Source organism: Mustela erminea, chromosome 1 (genome assembly GCF_009829155.1).
Source record: "Mustela erminea isolate mMusErm1 chromosome 1, mMusErm1.Pri, whole genome shotgun sequence".
Classification (NCBI taxonomy): domain Eukaryota; kingdom Metazoa; phylum Chordata; class Mammalia; order Carnivora; family Mustelidae; genus Mustela; species Mustela erminea.
The window spans coordinates 167,190,226-167,208,819 of record NC_045614.1 but is presented as its reverse complement, the minus strand read 5'-3'; the positions used below and the strand labels follow the sequence as shown (position 1 = coordinate 167,208,819).

Sequence of the window (18,594 nt, the reverse complement as noted above, 5' to 3'; positions counted from 1 at the left end):
CTCTTCCCCCTTCACACTCAGCCAGGGTTCTACTGGCGTTCAAGGACATTCTGAGTGTGCTCACCAAAGTTCGTGTCTGGGGAGGAAGTACCTAAAGGAAATCATCTCTATCTGCTACTTTGTGATAACATGATCCTCATTTCTCTATCTCGTTTACACACTTACTCTCTGTGCATCGACACAAAGAAAGCCTGAACTGGGGTGCCAAGGCTTTCTCTCCCACCTGAATATCAAGTCTCAACCGAGCTCACACACCACCTCCTCTGAGAAGCAGTCCTTGATTCATTCAGTCATGAAGCAACTGCTGCCCTCTCTGAATTGTCAGAACAATTTCTTCGTGCCATTTTGAAAGTATCTATCCTTCACTGCCTTCTATAGTGCACGTGTCTTAAGTGTGTACTAAGTCATAAAAAGCTGTGAGCTTTTGAGAGATTCCATCTTACATACCTTTTACACCTTAGAGCAAGCTATTTCACTCAGTGAATGCTCTTCAAGTAAATGTAGTATAGCTGATATTTGCTTTGCAAGGATATAAAACTATTCAGTTATTAAAGCATACTTTTGGTGGCTGAATAGGAAAATTGCAATCAAAATACTCATCAAAAATGTGCCAGTACAGTCTCAAAATATTCGAGTGAAATCCATAACCATGTGGAACCGGAGGCAGGACGAGGTCGTTCTTCAAAATTGGACACAGACTATAATGATCTCTACTTACTTGTCTCCAAAAAACTTTCTCCAGAATTCAGCAGCATCTGCTTTCGTGATACGAAAGTTATCTCCCTGGAACTGCCCATTGGGAAAGATGGCTTTGATTTCTGCCAGCATGTGACTGAAGATAAGGGACAGTTTCGTGAGATTTCGTCTGTGGACACAAGGGGTAAATGAAAAAAATAAATAAACGTATGTGCAAGTTTTAATGGGAATATATATTATGAAAGATAAAATTATGTACAGTATTAACATCACGTCTTGGGGGCAGATCACGAACCTCAACTTAAGAATGCATCTAAAAACAGTGTTCATACAAACTATCCACTTAAATTCCTACGAGGCTTTCACTTTATGATTCACCCATGGGTTCGTTTAACATAAACATGAACAAGATAAATTACACGGTTTCAATGGGCTTACAGTTGAACGGGAGAATTGCACTCCTGCAAAGACCGTAATCAAATATAAACACTACACACAGAAGATAGTGTGACTACTTCTACATGGGGCAGTGAGGAAAGATTGGTCATTAGAGGAGAAGCTACGAAGATGCAGCAGTTTGACAGATAGAACACCTGGAGCGGGGGAAGGGAAGGAAGGGAAGGTTAGCAGAAGGCGTTGACCGGGGCAGCAGCAACAGCTTCCATACAAAGTGTGGAGGAACGGGATAGAAGGCTTTGTGTCATAGCCGGGTTTAGCATGGCTAGAGAAGATCAGAAGCTATTGATGGAAATGGCAAGACACAGGATGAGAAATTCTGGTGGGGACAGCACATAAAGAGGCACCAGAAACAATGAACAAACTCTTTGTCAAATAGGCTTTCTACTCCCACCAAGAAATGAGAGTTTCTGGTGATGGGTTCCAGGTATGTGCATAAGTCCAGAAGCTCCCTGAGTGATTCTAATGTACTCCCCTTGCTAAGGGCTACTGCTGGAGGGAACAGGGAACCAAAATGGATTAAAAAGATGGAGCAGAGGATTAAATCTGCTTCAGAAAGGAAAAGTTAAGGTGGTATTAAAAAAAGGTTTGAAATGGAGGGAAAGGCAGGTGTGAATTCTGGAGATTCTGACAGGATTCAAAATGTGATTCAAAATATGATTCACACTTCAAAATACTACTATCACGGGCATTCCTTCCGGCCACTTCCTAAGAAATTTACAACATTATGTTCATCAGTCCAAAACTGCTAGTGCAAAACAGTAAAGAAGCAACTGAAACACAGAACACTGAAGAACTGGTCAGTTTTGAACTGACCTTGCTTTTTTATATTTCTCTTTCTTCAGAATCACCAGGCCTCAATAGGTATACATATAATACTCTATTTTGAAACTTCAGCTGTTTTTGTGGGTGTGTTGAGGGGTCAGGATGTGAGGATGGGATGAGTCAATTGCTTTAGGACTAAAAGTAAATATAGACGATATTTACTGCACTGCATTGAAGACCTTACAATGTTTCAGTAGGCCCTGGACACTGAGAGATGTGGTTCTTTACCTCACGGTCACATATCTGTGCTTAATAACTCTCAGACAGTAAGTGAAAACATGTTAGGTACCTAAGAGATCATATAATATGCATCTGTCAATAAAGTCAATGAGTACCACTCTTTCTAAAACATTTCGAAAAGAAGCCAACAGCTTCCCATGTAAGATGAATACAGAATACATGAAGGTACTCATGATAAAAAGTGGGCAAAGTAGGAATGAAAGGAAAGCAAGAGTATAATCTATACCTCAGTGAGTTCATCTGTATTGGAAAACCAAAAATGTCCCAATTTCCACAATGTTTATAATCTATGAGAATATTTATGAGAAAGAAGAGTCAGAATTTTAGGCCATATTTTAATGCTTGACTGGCAACAAAAAACAATCTGCAAAATTGTTATGGTTACACACATTATTCCATTATTTTCTTAGATTCAGCCACACTTCCACACAATTCAGCCTAATCCAAATGTGAGCGTTCTTTAGTTGAGTCTTTGATCCTTTCATTGATGTCAACACATCCTCATTTAGATGATGGTAGATACAAGAAATTCAGTTGTAGGAAATGAAAACTGAACTACTGAACCAGATCAAAGGGAGGAACTGTGGCCAGTACAAACTGCAACTGACTTTTGAAATTTGAGTTTAAGGAAGGGCATAAAGTCCTTTTAGAAAATCTGCAAGAAATTTATTTATATCATTAAGCAAAAGGGTTAATTTTCCACCAAACTTCCAATTGATACACACAGGAGAAAAAAGAAAAATCAAGACGTCTATAATTAGGGCAAACCAACTGTTCCTTATGTCTGAACTGGTTGCTCTCCATCCCTTTATGTTCTTTAATCATAATCCTATCCAAATGTTTTTCATTTTTATTTGTTAGATCTAAAGTCTGAAGCACAATGTTAATGATTACCCATCTCAGCTATGTGATCCACTGGCTATAAGACACTATACTTTAAAGCAGAAATAGTAACATGATAGAGTCTAGAAGCTCTAGTAATCACTAGTACCCATAGAACTAATCATCTACTTAATTATAAAATGTTCAGAAAGAGGGGTGCCTGAGTGGCTAACTTAGTTAAGCGTCTGACTGCGGCTTGGGTCATGATTTCAGGGTCCGGGGATCAAGCCCCATACTGGGCTCCCTATTCAGGGAGCCCATTCAGTGTGGGTGGGACTACTTCCCTTCTCCCTTCCTCCTCCCAACTCATGCGCCCTTGAGCTCTTTCTCTCATAAATAAAACCTTTATAAATAAATAAATAAATAAATAAAATGTGTGAAAGTTCAATTTTCCTACTCCTACAAATGGATTGCCACACTTTTTACTTTTTGTACAAACTATGGCAGTGGGAAAAGATACATTTTTTTTTTGGCCCTTAGTCTTTATCTAATTATTTTTTTTTAATTTTTAAAGATTTTATTTATTTATTTGACAGAGATGACAAATAGGCAGAAAGGCAGGCAGAGAGAGAGGAGGAAGCAGGCTCCCTGCTGAGCAGAGAACCCGATGCGGGGCTTAATCCCAGGACCTGGGATCATGACCTGAGCTCAAAGTAGAGAGGCTTTAGCCCACTGAGCCAACCAGGCGCCCTGCCCTTAGTCTTTAAAGAAACTAAAATTCAAGTTGTTAAAAATATGTGAATGCAACGGTTTTGCATTACCTTAATTTTCACACAGACCAAAATATATATTTATTTTATACCTAATTTTTAAATACACACATGTACCACATATATGTAAATGATCACCTTGGAAATCCATTATTTAAAAGGTCCATGTTTTTAGAGGCTGCAATCTATAAGGCATGAAAAGAATAGATGCCTAATTGTACTATCCAATGTCATTTAAATTTATTATCACAGCATGTGGTTTTGTCTTTTATATAACTGTAGGGTTTTGCTGTTGTTTGCTATTATTTATATATTATGTGCTTTAATTCTCCATCTCACTTTTTCTTTAAATAACTTCCAATTTTGAAAAAGCAAAATCCAAGAATATATCTCCAACCATTTCGACACAGAAGAAAAGCAACAACTATACATCTTCTTTATAGATGAAATGTTTTTTCCTATTATGAAATTTGTCTGTACTTGGGCAATTTTCCCTAAGCCCCCTGATCGCTGCTTACCATTACACCAAAATGATGACTGCTTAATAGAGGATAATTACTAATTAAGAATATGCTCTATCACTAAAACTCCCCTACCTCCAAACATCTGAAGAAATAAAAAATTTTGCCCACTCAATAATTTTGTAAACATAATTTTAACTTTACAAGGAATTTTGCAACACTCTCACATGTAAGACACACTATTTACTGCCACATATCTGCTATTAACCACCACAAGCTAAGCCACTTTTAAAATTTTGTTAAGTCTTATATAAAAATTGTTAATTAAGAAATAGGCTTTAGAACAGAAGTATCTTAAAATACCAGGTGATCAAAAAGTAGCTTCCAGATGGCAATACTGGGTAAACCAGTAAAAGATGTAAATATTAGAGGAAACCTGAAGAAGAATAAGAAGGGAGGAGAAGGAAAGCTAGCTATATTATTTAAAAAACCATGAAATGCATTAGCAATGTCAAGAATATTGCCTAGAATGGGCATCTGGGTGGCTCAGTGGGTCAAGAATCTGCCCATTGATTTTGGCTTAGATCATGATCTCAGGGGCAAGAGAGGGAGTCCCATGTAGAGCTCTGTGCTAGGCGTGGAGCCTGCTTAAGATCATCTTTAAGATCCTCTCTTTCCCTCTGCCTCCCCGCCCAACCTGCTCTGTTTCCCCACCTCTCTCTCTCTCAAAAAAAAAAAAAAAAAAAAAATTCCCTACCAAAGCAAGGTGCTTCTTTTTGTCCTGGCTACCCAACACTGTATTTCTTTAAAGTGGTATGAATCAATTCATCCAAAAGTCAAGTTACATTTAACTGAACAGAATGCGAGGATGCACCAGAGTGAATTAGCATGATTCTGGAACGATGAAGTTTCTCTGCTTATGGTGAGTCTCAGGAGCTTCAGGTGACTATAGCCAACATCAGACACTGGAGGCACACACTATTTGATGTGGGGTGACACAATCCCACCCTTAACAAACGCAGCACGTTGTGTGGCAGAAAAAGACATGAACAGATGATCATGATACAATATCGAGGGACAACACACCAACCACAGTCATTTTGGGGTGATAAATTAAACTTGAAAAATGAATAAAAAGTACATCAGGATTTGATGTGTAGCCTCCACTAAATGTGGGAGACACATGAAGAATGTAATCTAATCAGATCACATGTAGTTCTTGCATTTTCTCCATTCAGGAAACAGCTGTGTCATAAATCAAGGAAGAAATAAAAAAGCTTTAAAGGCTGCATTAGTGAAAAACTTCAAGTGACACTTTGTATCAGTGAGGTCCAAAGTTTGTGAGAATGTACTACCTTTGGGAGAAGAAAGAGAAGACAATTTTTTATCCCCAAACTATTAATAATTCAATTCTCACATTTAAAAGGTAGAACATGCTCTTCCTAATCTTTACAAGGTGAAACAAACTCAACATAAAAAGAAAGGCAGGACATAAAGAATATAAACAGAGGCATTTAAAATGAGACTCACGTCCAGTTAAAGAGCAATTTCCATTCACTGTATTTCTGAGGCAGTGCCCTCCAAGATAGGTTTAGAGAGTTACTTCACACTGTTTTTGACCTTGGGGAACATTTCGATTCCTAAGAAAGTGAGGAGACCAAGCTGATGTAAGACTTGCCTTTCATTTCTCCCTCATGGGAATTCAAACTATTATTGAGGTGGATCCTGAGAGCCTTAAATAAAACGGGATCTCACCCATTTGTTGCCCAAATGCTTTAAAGTTCCCAATATTGTTAAGGGGAGTGTGGGGCAGTTACTAATGAAAACTCAGAGTCTACTCCAAGTCATAAGAGAAATAAAGAGTGTGAGCCGAAACTCACTCACCTGAACAGGGGAAAGGACAATTTTTCAAGCTGTCCCAGGTTACTTTTTAGAAATTGAACTGCTCACTTAAAAAGGAAGTTAGCAAACTATGTCAGGCCAAAAGCTGCACTAAATTGGGTAACTAAGGAGGCCTTTTTCTTTTGTTAAAGGATACATCATCTACCACTAACATGGCCAGGGAAGTCAAGCCCAAAGCTGTGGCTGGGAAAAGACGAACCCTGGGCATCCTCTGATCTCTCTGTGACATCTTAAATGCATTGCCTGCAAAGGTCTATTGAGAACAGCAAGAAGTTAGCTCTCAAAATAAGGATGCTGCTCTCACAGTCAATGTATTTCCTTTCTAAAACAGTTTTAAATGGACAGTTTACAAATGCCTTACTTAAACCTAACTCAAACATGAAATATGCCTATTATAATCAAATACAGTATCCTTTGACAAGTTCCCAGGTGACGTTCAAAACATATTCTGCTTACTTGGTCAACAATCCTATCCCGAAGTTTGATAGTACTAGGTTTATATCCTTACTCTTGAACAAGTCGCTTAACTGGTCTGTCTGCATCAGTTTCCTCACCCCTAAAATTTTAGATAAAAATGCCTGTCTCACTGAGTTATTATATGTAAATAAGGCATGTAGGTAAGAGCCTAACACATCAAATTTAAAAAAAACAGTAAGAGTTATTATTAATTCTACCTACCACTTTTGTCTAAAAGTATAGGTATCATTAATCTTTCTTCTTTTTTCCAATATTATTGTCCATTAAATTGATGGCCATCTTAATGAGGCAAAAATCATCATTCTCACTTTATTAAGATCATCAATTGTCAATGGTGGCCCATGGCAAACAATGGACAATTATTCAATTTATCTATCAGTCACTTATCCCATAAATCTTCACTATCTCTAGATACTAGGTTTGGTTTAGGCCCAGATAACACAAGGATGATGGCACAATCCTACTCTTTGTGAATTTAGGGGGCTTAGACTTCTCCAAAGGCACAGGACAATGCAGTGGGAATAACTCTTTGAAAGAACCAGAATAAAGGTGGTAATCAGGGAGAGAGGCAGAGGAATTTACAACTCCTATGGTGATGCAGAACCGGCAGAATGTGGCCACGCATCAATAAGGTACAGTAGGGTGAATGCTACTAAAGCTAGGAATCTGATAACTCCAAGGTTGAATGGGGTCATTTGTAGAGATCTTGAAATTTCCTAGGATTATGACAGTTTCCATGAAGAAAAGGACAATAAACCTTATCTCAAAAAAGCTTCCCAAATAATTTTTTAATATCAGTTAAAAAATATCGTGGCGGGGCACCTGGGTGGCTCAGTGGGTTAAGCCTCTGCCTTCGGCTCAGGTCATGATCTCCGGGCTCTGGGATCAAGCCCTGCATCAGGCTCCCTGCTCAGCAGGAGCCTGCTTCCGCCTCTCTCTCTCTCTGCTTTGCTGCTCTGCCTGCTTGTGATCTCTCTCTCCCTCTGTCAAATAAATAAAATCTTAAAAAAAAAAAAAAAAAATCCTGTGGCAATACCAAAGTGGGGTTAATAACATCTCTTTGGTGATTTCAACAGTTTTAACAACATCTCTTTGGTGATTCTTACAATTTTATATGGAAAATTTATTGTAAGAACCCACTACTGTATGATATGATTACCAGTACTTTCAACTGGTTTAAAAGCTTAACAATATCCACTTCAATAAAGAAAACTCTTTTGTCTTTAATACGGGACATCTTTTTATTAAACCTAATTCGTAAGTTAAGAAGTTAAGTTAGCTCTCAAAATAAGGATGCTGCTCTCACAGTCAATGTATTTCCTTTCTAAAACAGTTTTAAATGGACAATTTACAAATGCCTTACTTAAACCTAACTCAAACATGAAATATGCCTATTATAATCAAATACAGTATCCTTTGACAAGTTCCCAGTAAGTAAAATAAATCTTAAAAATGTAGACCAATTACTTGAGAGAGAAAAGAAAAAATCCATTTCTACATTCCTTTTTATTTAAGTTAAAATGCAATGAAAGTTCTGTGAACTAAGTGGAAAGTCAACGTCACAATGAGATTCATATAAAAGCAATCAGAACATAGAACTCTGTTTTCTTTGTTAGGTTTTTTGTTTTTTTTCCCAAAGGAAAAAGAAACATTAGAAGTTCAAACTATACTTTTGACCTGGAGTAATGTGATTTAAAAAAACAACAACAACAAAAAAACAGACTCGTCAACAAACAAAAGTTGACCCTGAAGCAGCACTTTTTCTTTTATTAATAGATTTTCAGTTCTTTGCAATTCCCTGTAAACCACCATGAGAAAAAAAATTACAGTGAAGTAGCAAGCTGAATTATGTTAATTAGTATTTATTGCTTCTAATGGAAAATTCTCAATTATCTTTCAGTTATTACACTCTCTATTCCACATTTTTATTTTTCATCACAAGGATGGTTTTTGTTTTGTTTTTTTTTCACTCTGTCAAATATGGTTTAAATTTTTCCTAAAATATTTCCTTCAAGGATTTCTATTCTCTGTGGGAGAGGGCCGCCTTTCTCCCATTTCTCATACCACTTCTCCATCCTCTCCCTCTCCTCCAACTATCCGATAGTGTCCCATTTTCCTGCTCCACACCTTGTGCTGACCTGTCTCTTCCTCCCCTATGATAACAAAGGTCCCATGCGTCAGCCTGGTGAACTTTCCCCTGCACCAATTTTACGTCAAAGTACTCCCACGGTCGCTTCCCTGTACTCCTTTCTCAGCTATAATCTATTGGACACCATGCCCACCACTTCCTACGACCTGCCACACCACAAAGGTTTCTCTGAAGAGCAGCAATGGTTATTTTATATGCACACTGAATTTCACTTCCATCGGATCAAAACTTTTTTCTTATTCTTTTAGGAGCTTTTTACATGTAACAGATATTCAGTAAATGTTCATTTCAAGGATCACAGAAATATTTAAAGAACTATTAATACGAGAGTTTTTCCATGGGGCACCTGGGTGGCTCAGTAGGTTTAGGGGCTGCCTTTGGCTCAGGTCATGATCCCAGGGTTCTGGGATGGAGCCCCATGTCGGGCTCCCTGCTCAGCAGAGAGCCTGCTGCTCTCTTCCCTTTGACTGCTTCTCTGCCTGCTTGTGCTCTCTCTGTGTCAAATAAATAAAATGTTTAAAGAAAAAAAGAGAAGGTTTTTCCAGAATGCAAAACAGGGCCAATAAACAGAGAGGAGCAATAATATAAAAAGAGTTCATAGAAATGCCACTTAGTAAAGCATTAACTTTCCAAACCTTGATGAAAAGAAATTTTTACTAAAAGCTGCCTTGAGAATTAAAAATCTGTGGTTTATGTATAAATTGGAGAAAAAAATCACTGTTCTAGGAGTTTTAAGATCTTTTTTCTCAACATTTTTTCTAAATTTCCTCGTGAATGGAAATATAATACAAGCAAGCTAAAGGAAATTAGTGCTATATCCCCCATGTGTGGTTTCCAGAACCTCAAGTAAACTGAACACATTTGTATTTTCTGAGGAAGCATTACATAGTTTCCCACCACATTACCTGTTCCTGACAGTTACTTCCTCCTTTTGGTTCTGGAAATTTTCCTTACTGATACCTTTGTCCCATTTCAACCCTGCTTTCTTGGAGCAAGTGAAAGACAGAGGAGAATAAAGCTCATCTCTCCCATGCTCACATTGTGCGTCATCAGCAGAAAAAAGCTAAAATCATGAGATTTTTTTCCCATCTTTCCACTGGGATTAAAATGATCATCATTCAAATGACTGAGAAAAATATAAACACCATTTTTCCAAGCAATTCTCATTTATTTTTGGTATCATCTGATGTGGATACCGCATTCTAACACCCTGAACATGTATGTGCGTGCATATGCCACAAAATAAAAGAATGCAGTGAAAAAAATAATAATAAATAGTAGGTCCAGGACAGTCTTAGTTTTATTAAAAGTTGAATATCACATTATAGATAAATAGAAAAAATTATAGGATATACACAAAAAGACACAAATAGTAGTAATCTCTGGGTAGTTTATAACTGTTTTCTGTTTTTTGTCTTTAAGTATTCCAATTTTCAACAAGAAACAAAAATGTCATTGAAGAGCCATTCTACTGATGTTCTCAAGCAAACCTGCAATGTACATTTGGGACAGTGAACAGATTTCCACGCCCATGGCAATGTCCCCATCCTGTGGCCCCCCGGACTTCCAGGCTGCTTTGGTTCTCAAGTGAAGGATGCATCTCCGGTGCAATCACCCTAAACCTTCTACTTAACCTCCTGAGTTTCAATTTTCTAGAATGTATTAGCCTTTTGGCCATAGTGCGTTCACCAACAGCACATGAGTATTTTTCCAAATCCCTCTCTAAATGAAGGCCTCAATTATAATTTCACTTGTTTAGAACATTAGGCAGGGAACACAAAGAAGATTCGTCAGACAATCGAATAACGACTAAGCAGAATAACGAGTCATCTTACTCTGTTAGGTTTCATTATACTTAAATCTAGTTAGTGAATTTATCTCCTACCTTTATAATAGTCTCTTAAAAAAAAAAAACTCGATTCAAGTTGAATTACTTTTAGGAACACAGTTCGATAGCTATTTAGGCAAATTAGTACATCATATATATATCTTTGTCAAAAAACAGCATGAAAGTAATTCTAGTTACACAGGACCAAAGGATTCAATTACTCACACTTTTTCTTCAGCTTACCAAATATATGATATGCATATATGCTAATGATTCAAGAGAAAAGGGCTGCTTAAGAGGTCTGTGGCCTTGCAGAGAAATGCTGGGGTTTTTAAAGCACTGAGTACCTGGAGATATTTTTCTCTTTCAAAATGAAAAACAAAAAGATAAAGCAATCAGAGGAAAACATGCCTGTCATAGTTGTTCGCAGTAGGATTTTCCTGGACCACCATCAACCTCTTAAAATTTCTGAACATAGAAAGCAACAACAGATATATTAAAAAATTTTTTTAAGGTCTAAGATTTTCTTAAACTAGATTTAACTTATTCTGTAGCTGAGCGGTGGTGATGGGCCCTTCTGAGACAAGCGGCTTCCATATTGCCAAAAACAAGCCCCATGAAGGACGAACTCTAATACAGTGGAGGAAAACATGGCACTGTAAAGTAGGGTTCTAGACAGAGTTCTGCCTGTCTCATTGATCCACAACAGGAGAAAGAGCTGAAAGCTTCTTATTCAAAGGGTTTTCCTCTATAAAATGAGGTGAATGCAGTATCTCATTACTGAGGTCCCATAACATTCTAGGAGTGGATCATCACTTTCAATCCGGCCAGTAGGACAGGAATAGAGAGCCCTAGCACTACAAAGCCCGCGTGCTTGAGACAAACACCGTGAATCCATTTCATAACCCACAACTAATACGAAGTAGGAGATGCTCTATAACCCCTCCAAGTTACAGACTTTCCTTAACAGGTCTCCCTCAGAGAGTGCAGAGATCCTGGAGTCAGGAGTCAAAAATCGAACATAGAAAATTGAACTTAGAGTAAACATAAGAAATCATTAGTATATTTGGAAGCCTTAATTTTTTTTTCTGTTCCTTACCATAATAGGCAATAATGACATTTATCTTTTTTCAACAAGAAGAAATCCTTGAAAAACACTGGCTCTCAAAAGAAAACCACAAAGCAGCAGAAATAACAACAAAAAGAGCAATTTAAAAGCCCTGTGTTTCATCCTAATGAACAGTAAACTGTAGGATACTGAAACCATACAAAAAATATAAACTGCTAAAAAAGAGTATGCCCAGGAGAAAACATAGTATAAAAAGTTAATTTTGATTGTTTTTGGTTAAAAAAATGTGTTAATATATGTAGTAACCATAAGATAATAGCAGGTCTAAGAATTTTAACTTTCATCTCAACCAAGAGTTTAGAAATATCCAAATTTAGGGAGACTATTATGTCTCCCTAGGCTGGCTGATCAATAATATGAATCAAATGGGATGGCTGATCAATAATACGAATCAAAGGGTGGCTGATCAATAATATGAATAAAATCCCTTTACTATTTCAGCCTGATTGCAAACCAAATAACCCCCACATCAATAAATCCCCCTCAGATACTGGTTTTGGAGAAGACAAATAGATCTAATCCACCTACCCCCTGAAGGCAGTATATGACATTAGTTAAAAGCTCCAGCATCAAATTAACCTAAATTTGGTTTACATTTAGTAGCTGAATGATCTTGGGTACTAAGCTATGCTCTCTAAGCTTTAGTTTCCTCATCTCTGAAATATGAATTATGAGTACTAGTCTCATGGGATTTATGGAGGATTACAGATGGCCAAATATTCTTTATCACTCTTCCTATTATGGAGTGGTGTCTACTTTTCCTCCCCTTGTACCTGGTCTAAGGTATGCCTGGCCTTGATCAGTAGAATGTGGTAGAAATGACTCTGCATAAATTCGGAGGCTAGGCCTTCCGAGATCTATAGTTTCTGCCTCTGCATCTTGGAAAAGTTTCTTGGAATTTAGCTGCCATGCTGTGAGGAGGCCCAAGCAGTCATGCAGCAGGGCCCTAGTGAGTCCCCAGCTGCAAGGCAGCAACACCTCACCTGCTAGGTAGGTGATCGAGGCCATCAGGTGTTGAACTAACACCCGAGCCAACACCATAGGAAATCAATGTACAAAACCCTAACAAAGAATAATTGTTGTTAATTAAGCCACTAAGTTTTGTGGTGGTTTGATAGGCAGCAGTTAAATAATTGGCTTAGGAAACTGACACACAGCAAGCATCTGATAAATATTAATCATTACCAGTACTATTAAGTGCTACTAACTTATTAAAATCATTATCATCAATAGCAGCAGTTGAAAGGACCCTCTTCCGTCAGTATGAATAAATAGCATGGATTTTAAAAAATCAAACACATTATTTAAGAGTTGTATTCCTACCTAACAAAATAATTTTACACATTGAATATTATAAAATTTACAACCTCTGTTTTCTCTGATACTAAAACAAACCAACCAAGAGAGATTTTTTAGACAAAATCTGGACTATACTAATTGGAAAGCAGCCTATTCAGATTTGGATCAGAAGGAATTTAATACAGTTAATTTCTAAAGCATATTTATTTACATAACCACACAATGAACTGAACTGTGAAAATACCATTAGGCTAATCTACTGATTTATACTAACAACAGACTTAATTTCTTCAAGTCTTAAATGCTCAAAGGTAGAGAATCCCCTTAGTATCACATGTGTGTAAAATGTAAGCAAGGACCTGAAAAGTTTATAGACTTTCTATGTATAGTCAGATCTTTTAAATGAGCTGCCATTTAAATCCCTTGTTTTTTGAAGATGACATCATATAACTAGATTTAATGTATGTCTAGGTTAGAAATCATCCTGGATTTTGGCTTACCCAATTCTACTCACTGGGGTCTCTGCCTAAAAGTCAAGCACTAGTAATAATCCCTTACTTAGCAACACTGAAGTATACACACTGATGATTTTCTTTTTAGGCATAATTCTTTTGGCTTTCAGCTGTACTGACACCATCGCTATAATGTCATTTGAGAAGACATCTAAAAATCCTGCTGAACAGATCCTGTACCTGCCTACCATGTAAATGCTTTTAGTGAAATGGTTATTCGACAGAGAAAACTGCTATACCAACACATTTAATTTATAAGCAAAGCACAAGAATCAGTCATTATTCCTCTCCTGGAGATAACCAACATTGAAACTTAATAAGAAAATCCAAATATTTATTTATTTATTTTTAAAGATTTTATTTATTTATTTGTTAAAGAGAGAGAGAGCGCGAGCTCGGCAGACAAAGTGGCAGGCAGAGGCAGAGGGAGAAGCAGGCTCCCAGCCTAGCAAGGAGCCCGATGTGGGACTCAATCCCGGGACGCTGGGATCATGACCTGAGCCCAAGACAGCCGCTTAACCAAGTGAGCCACCCAGGTGTCCCGAAAATCCAAATATTTAAAAAGACGAAGCTATATTTAATATTTCTTTTTTTTTTTAAGATTTTATTTTATTTATTTGACAGAGAGAGATCACAAGTAGGCAGAGAGGCAGGCAGAGAGAGAGAGAGGAGGAAGCAGGCTCCCTGCCGAGCAGAGAGCCCGATGCGGGACTCGATCCCAGGACCCCGAGATCATGACCTGAGCCGAAGGCAGCGGCTTAACCCACTGAGCCACCCAGGCGCCCCTATATTTAATATTTCAGTTAAACATCAGAATGATGGGAGAAAGACTGTGTATTAACTTATGAAAATCTTATTTCCTGCTTAAATCAAGTGTTTCTTAATGAATCAAATATTGGGAGAGAAAGAAAAGCTACAAATAAGTCAAAAAGATGAAGCTATAAAAGCAGCTTCAGTTCATCTTCCATTTGTTGGTGTATCTTACTCAGGATGCAGCGCCCCCTTCCCTGAAAGTCTAGCTTGTCTTCACAAATGTAAGTTCTCACTGTTTTTTAAAATAATTTTATATGCATAGAAATTGTGACCTGTAGATACAGATATATATATATATATATATAGCTAGATAGCTCTATATCTATCTATCTATATATATGGAATTCCAGTGACTGTAAATAAAGTTATTCACTCAATAACTATTTTTTGAGGCTCTACAATGATCTGCTATTAGCACCAGGCAGTGGGGAATAACAAGAAGAAAACCAGCTATACCCCAGCCCTCCAGGAGTTTATAATTTAAGTGGGTAATTATGTATGAAAACACACAATACAGTGTAATTGTATAATTGAGGTGCATTCAATGTGCTTCAGGAACACAGAAGCTAAACGGAAAGAGTTCTCAACCGTGGGCCTCTTAAAAAAAGTAAGAGGCAGGGGAAAGGCAGAAGAACATGCCAGAGAAAAGCAGCAAGCCTAGTGGGTGTAGAGGAGTCTGGCAATGTGACAGACGGCAGGGTCAGAAGTAATCTGTATTCGGGGAACAGGGGGATTGGGTAACAAGACCATGCTACAGATACAGAACTGCCTTCCTATGAGGCCTGTCCATTGTACCAGCACAGGCCCACCATCTCCCCAGACTGCCCAAGGGTACAGGGGTCTACCTATCCGACTATGAGCCCACCAGGGAAGGCTGCATCTACAAGAGACTAGAGAGGGAAAAACAAACAAACAAACAACAACAACAATAACAAAACAAAAAACAACAACAACAACAAAACAAAAAAAAAACCCAAACCGAAAAATAAAACCACTTTTAATGAAGTGTAGCACAAAATCTAAACTTATAACTAGGAATTCTCAGATCTTCATTTACCCCAATTTAAAAGCTTTTGTTGAAGATCTCTCGATTGTAATAACTGAATTTTGAGGGTTTCTTCCTAGCATCCTTGATGGAATATAATCTAGATTTAACAAACTAACAAAACAAACAAAAGAAAATAGCACACAGAGAGGAATGCTCCAGAAGCCTATGTCTTAGAAGCAGATGTTCTACTTTGGCATACTCTCAGCCCCTGGTGTATTACCATTTGAAACAGACTCCGATCACATTGCTGATGCACATCTGAAAAGATGTGTTTCTATTTCAAAATACCACAGTAATTCCCTCACTTCCAGAAATGATTCACCAGATAAAAATGTAGTGAAGAAATATGTCCTTCTCCATGATTTAAAATAGAATATGGAGCTGAATATGGCCAGCACCAAACACAACATTGTCAATAACCAATCAAGTACCATGCCACCAGGTGACATTCTCGAAGGGACATCTCTGTATAGGGAGACTCTGCCAAAGCTCTCAAGAATAAGGCCCAAATGATTCCGCTGATCGTACTGCAATCTGTTCTTTAAAAATGGACTGCAGTTAAGCAATACATTTTTCCATTAAGTTTTATGGAGCCTGATATTTCCTGTGTCAAAATCTGTCACAAAAATCTGTTTCCCAGACATCTGTTAGGTGTAACACACATGTGAATATGGCACCGCATGGAGAGGTCTGCAAATAGCAATGTGTAGCCTAGCATTTGGTTTCTGATCAGAAGGAACTTCTAGTATGTTGGTTGGTGGATTTAATTTGGATCCTATTACTATTATTTATCACCTTTCTTCCCATAATACACCTATAATGTAGACACTACAGGAAAAAATAAAACATATCTTCTTCATTACGAATAGGGTTTTCATCATCAAGTGTTACAAAAGACTACACATGAAGACTAGGTGATAATGTTACTTAGTAGGCCTTAGATTTCAGTTCAGCATTCAAGATCCAAGGCAAGAACTAAAATAAATGTCTAGCAGTTATACTCAAACTTCAGTCCTTGGACAGGAAGCAGAAACATCACCTCCCAGTCTGTTAAAAATGTGCAATTTCAGACCCCAGCCCAGAACAGCTGAATCAGAGTCTGCACTTTAGGAAGACCCGCAGGTGATTCCCAGAGCTGTTTAACATCTGTAACCCACTATTTAGCAGCAACCTCAGAAGATCTTTTATTTTTCATTGCTCAGTCTCTAAGTTAAACTGCATCTAAAGCAGCCTCAAGATCTAAGTACCTAATTTAAGGTTTGTGAGAAATTCCATTCTGTTTTCCAAATCACGTAGCTATCAGTTCCTCTCATGACACAGTCAGTGTGCTGGGAGTCAGCTAATGTCACCACAGGGCTAGAAAGTCATTGTCTTGGAATGATTTAGCTTCTCTTTCAGCACAGACTCAAGGGCAACCACTGATGGGCTTTCATTTGTCATCATTCTTGCTCAATAACCCTGAGGAACTCACCCTGAGTTCTGGATGGCCCAGTCCTGGGACAGTCTGTACTTTTCACATGCGTAAATATCAACATCAGGCTGATAATAACCTCATCACCACACCCCACTTCACCCCCACATCTCTGTCCTAAGAGAGCTAAATTCTTCTGAGTGGTTAATATATTGCCAGAGGTCAGAGAGAAGGCCTGCTTCCTCCTACCACAGGAAACAGAAGACGACCACACACATCACTAGCTCAGCGTTAAGTGTGGCTCACCTGTGCCTCACTTGAAAAAGGAGCGAGTGAGCGCTCCCTTCGGTGACCTCCCTCCATCACCACTCACAGTTGAGATTCCTAAACGTAAGCAATCATTGGCTATGTTTGGTTATACCCTGAAGAACAACAGAGGGTGTGTGTTTTTCGGGGGAAGAGTAGAGAAATTTTTCTGCCAAAGCCAAAAAATTAAAAATATCTTCTCCAAATGCCACTAAGGTGCTTTCTCCAACTAGAACCGATTTCTTCCCGCTGCTATATATCTCCTTGTAACTTAATAATTAAAGAGCAATCAGAGCCTCCCTGCCTTCCCACCAGCATAAATATCCGTGGAAAATGTCAATCAAGCCCAGCTAACTAATTTTATCATGAGAACCTCTAATCAAAGAGAAAAAGATCTTGGCACTGCCTGTGGGGGAGTGATGCACTCGACACCACGGGCTGGAAGGAGGCCAGGGAGCATCCAAGTTTGAAAGGAGCAGCTGCGTGATCCTAAGGGTGTTGCTGCTCCATTCTGGCACCTGAGGGAAGGAGAGGGAAAGGCAGAAAGAGATTCTCTTGGCACAGAGCATACAGCATGCCCAGGGCTTTTTGAGAGGCCAGCTTGGAGGAATAAATGGAGGGTAAAATTAACTAAGGCGCTCGGAAAAAAACTGTGATGCCGAGAAGTTAACCTTTTCAATATAAAAGGGACTGATGGAGAAGGATGTTCTAGGAACCACTGGTTTTCAGATGTTTTTATTTAAGAGACCTTGAAATGTTTCACAACAAAAATAGGGGAGACTAACAAAGGATTCCTATGTTTTTCATTTACCAAAAGGGCATTAACACAAAACCTATCATCTACTTTATATGAAATAATATTTTCCACACCACCAAAAAAAAAAAAAAAAAAAAAGAAAAGAAAAGAAAAAAGAGTGATAATTTCAGAAAGAAAAAAAAGATGTATTCCTTTTAAATGGAATACATTTAACTCTATGAAAGATTCACTAAAATGCCCACCATGACGTCCAGTTCCAGGCCAGGGATGGGTCTGTGAAGAGGAGTTCAGAGACTCCCACCAAGTTTTGGGTTTCACACTGCAGATCTTCCACACACCCCTAATCGCAGTGAAGAACAGAGCTAGACACACTACAGGCTTTGAAAAGAAATGAAACAAAAAGCAACAAAGAAGGTTCTCATGAAAATGAACTAAATATGCCCTGCTGATAACTAATTACTATTCACCTATTAAATATTAGCTCATTTTTCTCTAACTCTGAAACTGACTTGCAGATACAGATATACATGGGAAAACGCCACACAAAAGAATGGATTATTAAAATATACACAGCCGACACTAAAAATAAGCCCAAACACAATGGTTCCTGTTTGATTCATTTAGCTCAACTAAAAGTTTACCATAAAATTCAAAGATTTCTTTGGATATGAAATTCTACTTTATCAAATTATT

At 38.0% G+C, this 18,594-nt stretch overlaps 1 protein-coding gene across 11 annotated transcripts in view; it reads right to left on the bottom strand.

The window, feature by feature from the left end:
- CBLB (Cbl proto-oncogene B) overlaps nucleotides 1-18,594 on the bottom strand; it is a 221,116-nt gene that overhangs the window by 128,753 nt on the left and 73,769 nt on the right. For 10 of the 11 annotated variants that reach the window (XM_032350105.1, XM_032350058.1, XM_032350063.1 and 7 more), the window contains exon 4: nucleotides 719-865. In XM_032350105.1, coding sequence (XP_032205996.1) covers nucleotides 719-865 — 147 coding nt within the window. Of the gene's footprint in view, nucleotides 1-718; nucleotides 866-18,594 lie in introns of those variants that run through there. The other variant, XM_032350120.1, reaches the window with a different exon arrangement.